At 51.4% G+C, this 13,263-nt stretch overlaps 1 protein-coding gene and 1 pseudogene across 1 annotated transcript; one reads left to right on the forward strand and one right to left on the reverse strand.

Annotated features, from left to right (window-relative positions):
- Positions 1-4,201: 4,201 nt before the first annotated feature.
- Positions 4,202-10,409, reverse strand: TCF23 (transcription factor 23). The gene is made up of 3 exons (XM_006162172.1): positions 10,112-10,409; positions 9,218-9,460; positions 4,202-6,686 (listed from the first exon to the last, which is right to left on the reverse strand). The coding sequence occupies exons 1-3, from the start codon at positions 10,313-10,315 to the stop codon at positions 6,510-6,512; spliced, it is 624 nt and encodes a 207-aa protein (XP_006162234.1). The 5' UTR covers positions 10,316-10,409; the 3' UTR covers positions 4,202-6,509.
- An 866-nt stretch (positions 10,410-11,275) lies between these two features.
- Positions 11,276-13,263, forward strand: part of LOC102468565 (ubiquitin-conjugating enzyme E2 N-like) — a 5,685-nt pseudogene continuing 3,697 nt past the window's right edge.

Consider the following 13,263-nt stretch of genomic DNA (forward strand, 5'->3'; position numbering starts at 1 on the left):
TAAAAAGAGAGAGAGAGAAAGTGAGAAATTCCCCTCAACACCCCCCCTCCGGGGGAGGATGGCCACACCTCAATCCCTTTTCCTCCACTCTCCTCTTGGGACTTTGGGCATGCACGCACATATGCCTGCTGTGAATTTCAAGCTACTAGGTCTGGGACTCAAACCATGGTCAGCTATGTGGAGTCCTGCACCTTAACCACTATGCCACCTGCTGGTCCCTTATTATTTTTTAAAATTTTACTAAGGGGGAGAGAAAGACAGAGAGAGACAGAGAGAGAGAGAGAGAGAGAGAAAGAAAAAAAGCAAGCTGCCCGCTCTGGGACTTGAACCACAGTCAGTCATGTATGTGGGAGTCCAGTTCCTAACCACCATGCCACCTGTCAGCCCCAATTTTATTTATCATTATTTTTTAAATTCTTTTTTTTTTTAAAAAGAAAGATTTTTGCTATTGTGTGCATGTGCTTGCCAGAGAGACAGAGAGAGAAACTGAGAAATCACCCATCAGGAGGAAGGCCACACTGCAATCCCTTTTCCTCCATTCTCTTCTCAGGATTTTGGGCATACAAGTTTCAAGTCTCCAAGTCTAGGACTTGAACCATGATCAGCCAACTGGGACTCCAGTGCCTTAACCACCATGCCCCTGCAGTCCCCTTATAACCGTTTTTTAATTTCATCAGAGAGAGATCTAGAGAGACAAAGTGAATTAACAAACTGCCAGGTCTGGGACTCGAACTGTAGTCAGCCATGTGGGAGTCCAGTAGCTTAACCTCTATGCCATATGCTGGCCCTAGTAGATCATACTTTTATGTAATTTTCTGAAGTTAAAAAAAAAAAAAAAAGGTGGGACCAGCAGATGGCATAATGGTTACGTTGCTGGACTCCCACATAGTCGACATGATTCGCGTCCTGGACACTAAGGCTTAAAACTCACTCAGGGCATGTGTGCATGCATACCAAAGATCCCGAGCAGAGACTGGAGGAGAAGAAATTGTGGCGCGGCCATCCCCCTACAAGGTGATTTCTTATCTTCTGTCTATCTCTCTTTGTCTCTCCAGTAAGCACACACACCCTAAAGTAAAAATCTCTCTTAAAAAAAAAAGCCCCAAAGATCTTGGCCCCTTCACAACTTCTCAGTGTATTTGATGGTGCTCTTAGTTCTTCCTAATGTCCCCACTAACGTCTCAGCAGTGGTCAGCTCCTACCCATCTTCTGTAGGTTATCCATAACCCTGAGGCAAGCCCTGCTCTTCTGTGTCGCTGCTCAGCAGCCAATCCCTGCGTTGGGGGCTCCCCTCCCATGGAGAGGCTGGGCCCCAGAGGGGAGAGGCACCCATCCTCCCCTTCCCAAGCCAGCCTGGGTATGGCTTGTGCCACGTGGGAAAAGCAGTAACTGCAGATTGAACAAGGAAATGGGTTTTCACTCTGCAGGCTTCACACAGACAGAGCAGGGGTGGTGGCTCTTCAGGAGGTCACTCGCCAGCCAGGCCTGGAGGCCAGTGGACAAAGGCCAGTCCAGGGATTTGGATGGACTGGATTTGCTCCTGGGTGAGGGTGCGGGATCACAGGCAGAGAAACAAGGTGGGGCTGAGGGAGGCTCCTGAGCTGCAGTCAGCTACGTGGGAATCCAGCACTATCACCGTTACGCCATCTGCTGGTCCCTTAAAGTTATTATTGTTTGTTTGTAAAGAATTATTTATTTATTTATTTTATTTTTTATTTATTTTGACCAGATAGATACAGAGACAGAAAGAGAAAGAGAAAGTGAGAAAGCAAACCGCCAGGTCCAGGACTTGAACCACAGATGGCCATGTGGGAATCTAGCACCTCAACCACCACACCACCTGCCAGCTCCCCTTTAGAATTACTTTTATTTAATTTTACTTATTATTATTATTATCTAATTTGACCAGAGAGAGAAAGTGAGAAAGCAAGTTGCCAGATCTGGGACTCAAATTGCAGTCAGCCATGTGGGAGTCTAGCACCTTAACCACCATACTACCTGCCAGTCCCCCCAAATAGAGAACTTTTAAAATTTAAAAATAGTATTAATTAACCCATTATATGTGAGCTTTGTGATTATATATGTGTGTGTGTGAGTGTGCATGTATTTTTTTAGAAAAATAATTATTTTCCACACTCCAAAATATTTAATGACAGGTTTTTTTTTTTTTTTAATAATTTTTTTTTTAAAAATTTGCTACAGGGTGTGTGTGTTTGCTGGAGAGAGAGAAAAGAAGTGAGAAAGCACCCTGAAGGTGGATGGCCACGCCACAATCTCCATTCTCCTCTTGGGATTTTGGACACGCTCGTGCATGTGCCTGGCATGCTTTCTTTTTTTTCAAGCCACCGATCCAGGACTAACGGTATGTCAGCCATGGGGCATCCAGCCGCCTTCACCACCACACCAACTGGATGGCAAAGAGTGGCATTTTTTTACATTTTGGCAGATATCTTTTTTTTTAAGAACTATTTTATTTAACTTTATTTATTTTAGTTTAACCAGAGAGGGATAGAGTGTTAGAGAGACAGAGAGAGAGAGAGAGAGAGACAAAGTGAGAAAGCATGTTGCCAGTTCTCGGACTCGAACCACGGTCAGCCAGGTGGGAGTCCAGCGCCTCCAACCACCATGCCACCTGCCAGCCCCTTGTCAGATATCTTTAACATCTGTCATAACAGACAGCTGGGTTCCCCTTTCTACTTCTGTCCATTGCACTGTCACCTGCTGAGTGGCTTTGGGGAGATTCCACTATACTAGTGAGAGAATAAGGGTGAGAAAGGTACATTGTGTCTTGTAGTGAGGAAATAGTGTGGGCCACTAGAGCAGTGTAAGGGTGTCGGGGTTCCCCAGGAATCCTCTGATGGAGAGCAGGGGTCAATAAGCTATTCTCTCAGGGCCAGATAGTAAATATTTTCAGCTTTTCGGCCTCTGTCTTGGCTATTCAACTCTGCCAAGGCATCAGAAAGGCAGCCACGAGTAGTACTTCGACAAGGCCATCTCGTGGCCTGGTGGTTAGGGCAGCCAGCTCTCACACCGACCACGAAGTTCAATCCCTAAATCCGGCAGCTTGAGAAACACGCTGAGTGCATATGTGTGCATGCCCCAACTCCCGAAAGGTGGGAGAAATGGAGGAGAAGGGATTGTGGTGTGACCATTCCCCATGGAGAGGGGCTGCCTTCTCACCGTCCCCTCTCTCTGGCAAATGCATGGACCCTCTGGCAAAATTTAAAAGTAGTGATAATAGTACTTCAACAAATGGGTGTGGCTGTATTTCGATAAAACTTTATTTACAAAAACAGATGGAGGCTAGATTTGGCCCCACTTGTGCAGTTTGCCTATCTGTGATCCAGATTGGAACAAGCTTCCAGGGCCCTGGGTTTAGGCGGGTGTCACAAAAGGGAAAAGACTGTCATTTCACAGGGAGAGAAAAGGGTTTTCTCAGAGAAGACTATCTTCTATTTCTAAATACTCTCCTTCCCGATGAGGTGAAATCCACCGTCTCCACCATGATACTTAGACACCCCCGCACTCCTACAGCCCGTCTAAGCCTCTGCTCTGCCCACTGCTGCTCGTCGGGCCGCAGAGCACACAGGGAAGGGGGGCAAGGACGTCTTCCTCACCGTCTCTGCCTCCCCCCACCTTGAGTCCTGGGTACATGGGGATGGGGCAGGTGGTGAAAGGAAGCCAAGTGGACCAGGACCATCCCTCTGACTCCCGAGCCAGACCACCTGGTATCATTTCCCATCCATGCTCCTGTTTGCTTTTGGACCATCCCACATAGCCTGGTCCGTACGGAATAAAAGCTGTTGTCAGACGCGAAACTCAACTGTCTCTGCTGCTTCCAACTGCTTGTGTCCACCCCACCCCCTGGGAATAAGTCTCCCAGGAAGCAGGTTTTCTTCCTCTGCTGCAGACAGAAGAGGTTACTCCTGACTCTGGTTTATGGGTGGATCTGGGTCTCCAACATGACATTTCTTTTTTTTTTTTTTGAGAGGTTTTCGCTACAGGGCACGTGCGCTCACCAGACAGACAGAGAGAGACAGAGAGACAGAAAGTGAGAAATCACCCCCCCAGGGGGATGGTCACGCCACAATCCCTTCTCCTCCATTCTCCTCTCGGGATCTTAGGCATGCATACACATGCGCCCGGCATGAGTTTTAAGCCACCAGGTCCGGGACGCGAACCGCAGTCGACTACATAGGAGTCCAGCGACATAGCCATTACGCTAACTGCTGGTTTCCCCAACATGACATTTCTTCATGACAGCACGGGTTGTCAAGGAGGAGAGACCCAGTCCCTTCTATGGTTTTTGCCATCCACCCCTGGGCCTTCCTCCCCGGGCTCACCCTGCTCCTGCCAGTCACTGTGCTCCTGGCCTGACTGTGCTGTCCAGCTGGAGGAGAGGGCCTCTGGTCCTCATGGCACTGTCCTGCATTGAGGAGACCAACTTACCTGGAAGGAGCCCCAGGCAACCTTTGAAACTCATAATGACAGGCCTTGCCCCTCCTCAGCCTCCACCAACTTTATCCTTCTTTGCCCCTTTTATCTTCTCTGCCAGGGTGATGTGGTCACTCCCAGGGGTCTGACATTCCTGGGGCAGGGAAGCTCCAAACCAAAGTCTACTCAGTTACCAGGAGGACCTCCATTCTCTTGGGGAACCCCCAGTGCAAACCCCCAGCCAGTGCCTTCATCCCCAGAAAGACACCATGTGCCTTTAATCCAGCGGGATTCATGGGTAAACTCTTTTTACCATCCTCGCGGTCAACCAGGAAGGTACTGCTACTTGGCTTTAAAAATAGAACATTCTAGCTGGACTTTTATGGTCTTGTGAAGAACGCTGAGCTCATGCCCTCCCACACCTGGTCTCTGCCCTGTTGGCCCTGTCCAGCTGCCCAGAGCAGCTCTGCACAAGCTCTCCGGGGACCCTCAGCAGAGACGCGGGCCCAGGCAGATTTATGAGTTCGGCCTTGGCTGAGGCCTCCTCTGCGTGGCTCCCAGCCATAATCCAGCAGCTCTCCCACACCCCAGCAACTCGGGGCTGGGACGTCCTGTGTCTCCTCGTCCACCTCCACCCCAACTGACTGAGTCACCCCCTCAGCCGCTTTCATGCTACCCTGGCCAGTCTGTGGAGGAGCGAGGCTCATCATGCCCAAACCCAGACCCCAGCTACTCCCAGACTGCCCGACCTCATTTGTACTCACGGTGACATGAAGGCTTGTGTCTAAGGATAACCCTGCTGGGATTCTATCTGCCTCTCCCTCCACTTCTCACCTGGAGGTGCTGAAATTTAACACAAAACCGGTTACTTCCCTGTCTGGACTTCACGGGCCAGGTGTAAAGCTACATCTGATCTGGAAAGTTCATCTCCGTGGGTGTGGACTCTCTGGTGAGTCTGCAAGTGATTTCTTCGGGGCCAGAATTCAGTGCCATTAGAGCTCTATCCCACTTTTAGGCCCCTAGAGCAAGACTTGGGGAGTGCCAGGGCGGACGGTCCTTTGGGGAGGGGCTGGCCCTAGGGAGCACCTAGACATGGCAGTAATTCTAGAGCAGGGAGCAGGTGAACTCAGGTGAAGCCTATACACACAACCTGCCTCGCCCAGGCCACGGCTGTCTTCCCTGGAGGTGAGGTTTCTAACAGAATGGAAAGAAGAGACTGTAATTATCATCCCTGGAAAAGATGCACATTCTTCTTTTAAGGTCCTTCAAGGGTGTAATTGAGTTGACCAATATCCTTTACTTCAAGGCCTTCAATTGCTGCTCAGGTCAGTTAGGGTAACGCCGCCTCCGGGATAAGATCTCAAAGCAGGCATCTGGGACTACCCAAAGTCTCTTTGGAAACTGGAATGTAAGCAACGTTAGTTTTATGGCTTAACCTGTAGCTCTAACTCATGTCAAGAAAAGAGTGGAAGGGTGCAGGGCCCAGAGAGGGAGGAAACGTGGTAATGAGGGGCTGCTGGGGGGACTGCTACAGACGGGAGTCCCAATTCCTCACTGCCTCTTCCACATCTGGAGCAATGACAAAGCATATTCTCTTGTTCGGGTGGCCCTCGGGCAATGCCACCCCTGCCCCGAACTGTTCACACTTACAGTTGCCCTCAGGCCTCCTGGCTTTTCCATCAGGTCCTGGGGTTGCTGCCATCCTAGGCCCTACCCTCTGCGTCTGCACTTCTAACTTCCTGCTCCCTGTAGGGGGTTGTCGGAATCTTAGGGGAGAAAGCGAGGGGTGGAGCCCTAATTCAGCTTGGAACCCAGAGGACCTCCTTCCTCTCCCATTTCCCTGTAGCTGCCACAGAAGAGCTGCTGGCAAGTCCCCTCTGGTGTCAAGGACGAGGCTCTCCATCCTGGGTCCCTCCATTACGGAAGGCCCACTGCTTTGCTTGACCTGTGTGCTGGTCTTTGGGAGCTGAGCTTGAGTCAGACCTGATGGCTGAGTCAGGGACAACAGGGAGGGGCCCCAGAAGACCCAGCACCCTGAGCATGAGTCGCAGTCTAAGAGAAGGTGAGTGGGGTGATCATTTGTCCTCAAGAGCAGGCGAGAGTGGCTTGATGAGGATAGTATCTGTCCCTCCAGGGACTTGGGACCCCGCCTCTGGATCTACTGTTCTTTGGTCTGAGGCAGTGGCTGGGGTGGAGTCCATGTCAGAGGAGCCCAGGCCTCCAGCGTAGAGACGAGACCGCATTGGCCACTTCTGTAAGACACAGCATAGGACGTGGGTGACACACAGTCATTGTGGCCCTGCGTTGTCCAGAATCTTGGACACCCCAAATCTGGCCTTCCTTAACACCCTTGCCTGACACCCACCTCCAGCCCCCACTGCTCTGGCCCTGCACATTCTCCTGGCCACCCTGGGCCTGGCTGCGGACACCGGAGGAGCCATCTGCAGAGAGTGAGGGCCCCGAGAGGAGGGATCCTCAGCTGAAAGGGGAGCTGGATAGGGGGTCGGGGGCCTGGGCAGAGCTGGCGATAGCCAGGGCCTAGCCAATGAGCAGAGCAGTGGAGTCGGGACTCCCTTTAGGCTCAGGTGCTCCGAGGATTGTCCATCCTTCCAGCTGAGCAAGATCAGTCCCAGAAAACCCCGGACTGACTCTGCCCTCCTCCCTGACAGCCCCTCCACCAGGGGTCGAGGGTGTGCTCTTGGGCTACCACTCGCCCACCAATCTGCTAGAGTCCTAGACCCAGGCCACTGTGTTCAGTTCTTCAACATTTTTATTGATCACCTACCAGGTGACTGCACCCATTTTACAGCTCGGGAAACTGCTCTGCCACCCCAGACCCCGTACCAGGTGCTACCATCAACATTTTAGAGTTGCCTCACTAGCCCCAAAGTTCTGCATTTTAGTTACATTGCATGAAAGAAGGAAGAGGAGAAGGAGGGGAAGGAGGAGGAGGAGGAGGAGGAGGAGGAGAAGAAGAAAAGAAACTCCAGTTTCAATCAGAATGGGACCAGCAATTAGCGTAATGGTTATGTCGCTGGACTCCCATGTAGTCAACCGTGGTTCAAGTCCTGGACCCGGTGGCTTAAACTCACGCCGGGTGCGTGTGCGTGCGTGCCCAAGATCCCGAGAGGAGAATGGAGGAGAAGGGATTGCGGCGTGACCATCCCCCCTGGGGGGTGATTTCTCGCTTTCTGTCTCTCTGTCTCTGTCTGTCTGGTGAGCGCACATGCCCTATACCAAAAACCTCTCCAAAAAAAAAAAAAAAAAAAATTCAGAACTATGACATTTAGGGGAAAGAAATGGTGAAAAGTCTCCTCCATAAAAATAAAGTTGGTCCCACTACAATGTTACCTTCAGAGGGCAAAGGTGACCCTTCTCTTTTAAAGAATTCTTTTAAAGAATTTTTAATTTAATTTTATTTATTGTTATTATTTTAAAAAATTGCTAGAGGGCACATGTGCTCACTAGAGAGAGACAGAGAGAGGGGGAAAGTGAGAAAGCAAGCCACTAGGTCTGGGACTTGAACCGTGGTGGGCCATGTGGGAGTCCAACACCTCGAACACCACTTGCTGAACCCAGCCCTTCCTTTTTAACATAGCCATTCTCTTCACCCAGCAGCGTGGGAGGGGGTGGGGTGTGTGAGGGAGCAGAGACTGTCATTACGGGGCCTGAAGTCAGACCTACCCCGGTCCAAACCATTTAGCCACTTCACCTCCCTAAACCTCACTGTCCTCATCTGTAAAAAAGTAATCCTCATTTGGTTCCTGTATGGATTAAAAGATAAAAATGCAGGATCAGCAGTTAGCATAATGGCTATGTCGCTGGACTCCCATGTAGTTGACCTTGGTTCAAGTCCCGGACCTGGTGGCTTAAACTCACTCCAGGCACATGTGCGTGCGTGCCCAAGATCTCGAGAGGAGAACGGAGGAGAAGGGATTGTGGCGTGGCCATCCCCCCTGGGGGGTGCTTTTTCACTTTCTGTCTCTCTCTGTCTTTCTGGTGAATGCATGCGCCCGATAGCAAAGACCTCTCTAAAAAAAGAAAAAGAAAAAAAAATATATAAAAATGCACTAGAACACTTAGCTCAGTTCCCAGCACAGCTTTAGCACCCAAATAATGTTAGCTATTGTGGGGATGGTGACTATCGCTAATTCTACTTTTCATTCATAATCTTATTCTGTACTTTGAAAGAGAGATAAGACTCATGTTAATTTCTATTTTATAATATAATAAAACTGAGGTTCAGGACATTGAGGTCACAGTCTGGCAAGAGGTGCATGCAGAAAGCCCCCACCCGGCCCAGCCTCCCCGGCCTCTCCCCCACACCGCTGACCCCTGAGCCTCGTTGCTTCTGCAGTGATGCCAATTTAGACCACGGTTCTACCGAAGGGCAGGTCTCCTGGCAGCAGGGGCCCAGAGGCAGGCTCCGTACAGCGGGGCGAAGCTGCACTGGGATCCAGGACTCTCCTGGGAGCAGCTTCCTTTCCCAGGCCCCAGCCCTGGAAGCTGCTCCTTTCCCTCTGACACCAAGAACCTCAGAGTCTTTCCCTCCTCTTGAAGGAACTGCATTCTCATGAAGCCATTTCCAGCCATCACCCACGAGAAACACGGGGTCAGCCTAGTCCCAAGAGAGCCAGCCTTGACTCCTTTCCCTCTGAGACAGCAAGAAGTGCCCTGGTGTCAGCTCTGGCCAGGGCCAGGGACCCAAGTCCAGTGTCCCCCAGATCAAGGGCCTGGTCAGTAAGCTCCTTTCTGTACCCAAGTCCCTGGGCCTGTGACCTACCTTGAGAGGGTGCAAATAGCAGAGTCCATGCAGGAAGGGTGGCCAGGCGGGGCCGGGCAACTCGTGGCCAAGAGTGCGGGTGAGGTGGGCGATGTAGCTGCTGGCCAGCACCAGCACGTCCAACTTGGAGAGCTTGGTGTCAGGCGGCACCGCAGGCAGGGCGGCCTGCAGGGCCAGGAAGGCCTGGCGCAGCGTCCTCACCCGGCTCCGCTCCCGCGCGGCATTCTCAGGACTGGCCTCACTCTGCACAGAGGACCCTGGTGAGTGGGTCTGACCAGAACCCCCATCCGCCCCTGACTTCCAAGAGCATCCTAGTGGAGACCTCCCTGCCCGTAGGGAGTGCAGAGCAGAGACCACAGGTCCTCTGGCCGTCTTTTTTCCTCAGGACTGCCCAGTGGTATGGCGAGGAAATGAGGGAAGGCATAGTCTGGGGTCAGAGGGCAGCAGATGGCCAGGCTGGCTCAGAACCTGAGTCCTGCTCTCTGCTCCTCCACCACTGCTTCCTCGTAGCCCTCGCTCTACCCCCCATGAGAGCAAATCCTGCTTATCGTGGTGCCCTCGGGCCGTGGGGAGCCCAGAGTCATGCCCTGCTTAGGAGGGCTGACCCTCGACCCAAGCATTCCTGAGATGAAGAAGAGGCTGCTGTGGTAAAGAGGAGAGGACACCCACCAGGGGTCCGGACACCCACTAAAGGTCCAATCACCCAGGCGAGGTCCTGGTTAAGACTAGCTCTGAATTAACTCAGTTGTGGTGAGTTGGGGTCTAAGGGGCCAGCATTTCCTCTCCTGGGCAGTAACGGTGATACTGCGTGAGGATCTGCCATCTGAGGTGGCATCTCACTGCCCTGCACCCTTGCCTCCCCCGGCCTCCTTGGCAGGCCAAGGGTTGCCTTACCTTGGCTCTGGCGTCTTGAGGGCTAGGGGCAACCCTGCTCCGACTTCGGTAGCTCCAGCTGGTCTCTCCCCACAGGTCCTGCCTTGTCCTGCTGAGCCGGCTCCTCTTCCTGGCGGTGCCTGGCAGCAACCACAACTTGGCCTTAGCCTGACTGCGCCCCACTCCTGGCACTGTGGGTGCCCCTCGGGGCTCCTTCTGTGACATGCCACACCCCAGGTCCAGGGCTGCAGCCCGCAGAGCAGGAACACGGTGGCTGAGAGAACCCTTGGGCTCAGGCTCGCTGGGACGGGCTGGTCATCCCGCCAGCAGCGTCTCTATCTCAGGAAGCCGCGCCAGCTCAGCCCCGCTCCACTCCTGGCTCTGGGAAAGCCGCCCACCAGGCTCAGCCCCCGCGAAGAGCCTCAGCTGCCTTCCAACAGGACCAAGGAGTGGGGGCGCTGGATGCTGGGAGTGGCCAAGCCCTGGGAGAGGCCCATGATGAAGGAGGCAGGCGATGGGTGGAAAGGCACTCCCCACCGGGTCCTTGGACGGTGGTCCCGTGGTGGACCTGTGACTCGAGCTTCAGAGCTCAGCCCATGCAGGGCCCTGGCCACTTTCCTCCTTCCTCTGTGCTGGAAGGCTGCCTGGCGGGCCTTGCTTTCCCTGCCATGGGGCACCCTCTCCAAGGCCCAAGCGGGCCTCCCTCTTCCAAGCTAGGGCTTTTCCTTGAGCCTTTCCATGCCTCAGAGCACCTTCCTCTAGCTCTGCCAGGGGAATGCTGCCCATCCTTCGGGCTATGCCCTTCGTGTGTAAGGGCCTCTTCACACCCCAGAGTCCAGGGCCCGGGTGTCCTGCTTGACCGCATGACCACAGCCTGGCTCGTTTCCTAACAGTTCCGTGTTCATAGATCACTGTGTGCGTGTACTGTGTGACGCTCCTTGTGTGCGTTATCAACTTCCCAGAGCAGCCTTCTAGAGAGGGGCCGGGTGGCGGCGCAGCTAATGCCACTGGGCCCACGTGAGAAAGGTTCTGGGTTCGTATTGTCCAGGCTGGCAAAGACCGGGTGGGTCACAGCATGAAGGCCTTTTCGTTGGGGATACCTGTCTCTGTCTCTTCTCAAGAAGAAATAAACTTTAAAAAAGAAAAGAAAAAAGAGACCCATTGTAGAAATGGGAAAATCGAAATATGGAGAGGTAAAATGACTCACTCAGGCCAGCAAGTGGCATGGTGGTTAAGATGGTTGGATCCCACATGGCCAACCATGTTGTTCAAGTCCTGGACCAGGCACTTGAGAAACACCTGGTCACTTGTTTGCCCAAGTTTACATGCATGTGCAAAATCCTAAGAGAAGAATGGAGGGGGACTAGCAGGTGACGTAATGGTTATATTGCTGGACTCCATCGTAGTCAACTGTGGTTCGAGTCCCAGACCTAGAGGCTTAAAACTCACACTGGGATGGGGAACAGAAGGTGGCGTGGTGGTTGAGGCGCTGGACACTCCCACATGGCTGACCATGGTTCAAGTCCTGGACCTGGTGGTTTACTATCTCACTTTCCTTCCCTCTCTCTCTATCTCTCTCCCTGGTCAAATAAAAAATAAATGAATGGATTAAAAAAATTAAAATAAATAATTCTAAAAAGAAAAAAAAACCCCTCACACTGGGCACATGTGTGTGTGTGTGTCCCCAAAATCCCAAGAGGAGACTAGAGGAAAAGTTGCAGCATGACCATCCCCCCAGGGGGTGATTTCTCACTTTCTGTGTCTCTAGGGAGCGCATGTACCTTATAGCAAAAATCTCTCTCAAAAAAAAAAAAAAAAAAAAGGGAGAACAGAAGAGAAGAGATTAAGGCATGTTATCCCCCAGGGTCAGGTGGTTTCTCTCTCTCTGTCTCTCTCTGGCAAGCGCGCATGCCCTATAGTAAACTAAAATCAAAACAAAACAAAAAGGGTTGGTAGGTGACGTGGTGGTTAAGGTGCTAGACTCCTACATGGCTGACCACGGTTCAAGTCCTGGACCTAGTGGTTTGCTTTCTCACTTTCCCTCTTTCTCTCTGGTCAAATTAAATAATAATAATACTAAATTAAATTAAATTAAATTAAAATAATTCTCAAAGCAAAACAAAACCTTACCCAATGAAACATCTAGGATGTATGTGTGTGGGAGGAGGGTGTGAAAACTCAGGCAGTCAGATGGACTTGGGAAGCTACCCCTCACTCTACGCCATCCTGCCCTCCCTGGGTTACTCACGTGTCTGTTGTCATGCTAGACCTGAGGTTTTTGAAGGTAATGATGGTGAGGTTTGAGGAGGTGCACTCGGTCCTCCATGGAGCCAGTTTAGATGACAGAGGCTGAAGGAACAGCGATGGGGTGGCAGTTGCCCCGCCTGTCCTCAGATGACCACCTCTGCCTGCAGCAGAATCCATTGTGCATGTTCCTTGTTCTCTAGTCTCCCTCGAACTCCAAGGGAGGCAAAGTAGGTGAAGAGAAAGCCCAAGTGTGGACGCACACCCAGTGAGAGACACCCAACCAAGCAGAGAGGAGGGAGAAAAGAGACAGAGACACGACTCGACTGTCCATCAGTGGTGAAGGTAGTAGGTAGATTTTGTATATCCATACTATGGAATACTGTTCAGTAATAGAAAGAACGAGGCGGATTTCTGGAGAGACACACGAGAAAACTTTAAGGCATGTGATGGGTAAGAAAAAAACCTAGTCATAGATCAATATATATAAAACGTTCCAAATTAATGATGTAAGTATAAAGTTTTATGCACTTGTGTAAATATAGAAAGGAGACTGAAAGCACGTACACAAAATATTGCTTAAATTCCAGATGCCAAGGGCCGGCAAATGGCAAGGTGATTAAGAGCTCTGGAGTCTCACATAGCCGACTGTGGTTCGAGTCCTGGACATGGAGGCTTGGTTTCTTACTTTCCTTCTCTCTCTCTCACTCTGCCCCTCTCTGGTCAAATTAAAATGAATAAATAAATGAAGCTGAATAAAACAATTCTTAAAAAAAAATAAATCTTTAAAAAAAAGATGCCAGAATTAAACATACCCCTGTGTTGGGGTCACCTTGTCTCCTTTGGTATACACAGGGCTGCTCTTTTGCTTAAGAGACCAATTTCCTTTCCTTGCCTCCTCTCACTCCTTTCCTTCCATCTCTTCCCAT

The sequence above is a fragment of the Tupaia chinensis genome, unplaced genomic scaffold (genome assembly GCF_000334495.1).
Source record: "Tupaia chinensis unplaced genomic scaffold, TupChi_1.0 Scaffold139757_1, whole genome shotgun sequence".
Classification (NCBI taxonomy): domain Eukaryota; kingdom Metazoa; phylum Chordata; class Mammalia; order Scandentia; family Tupaiidae; genus Tupaia; species Tupaia belangeri.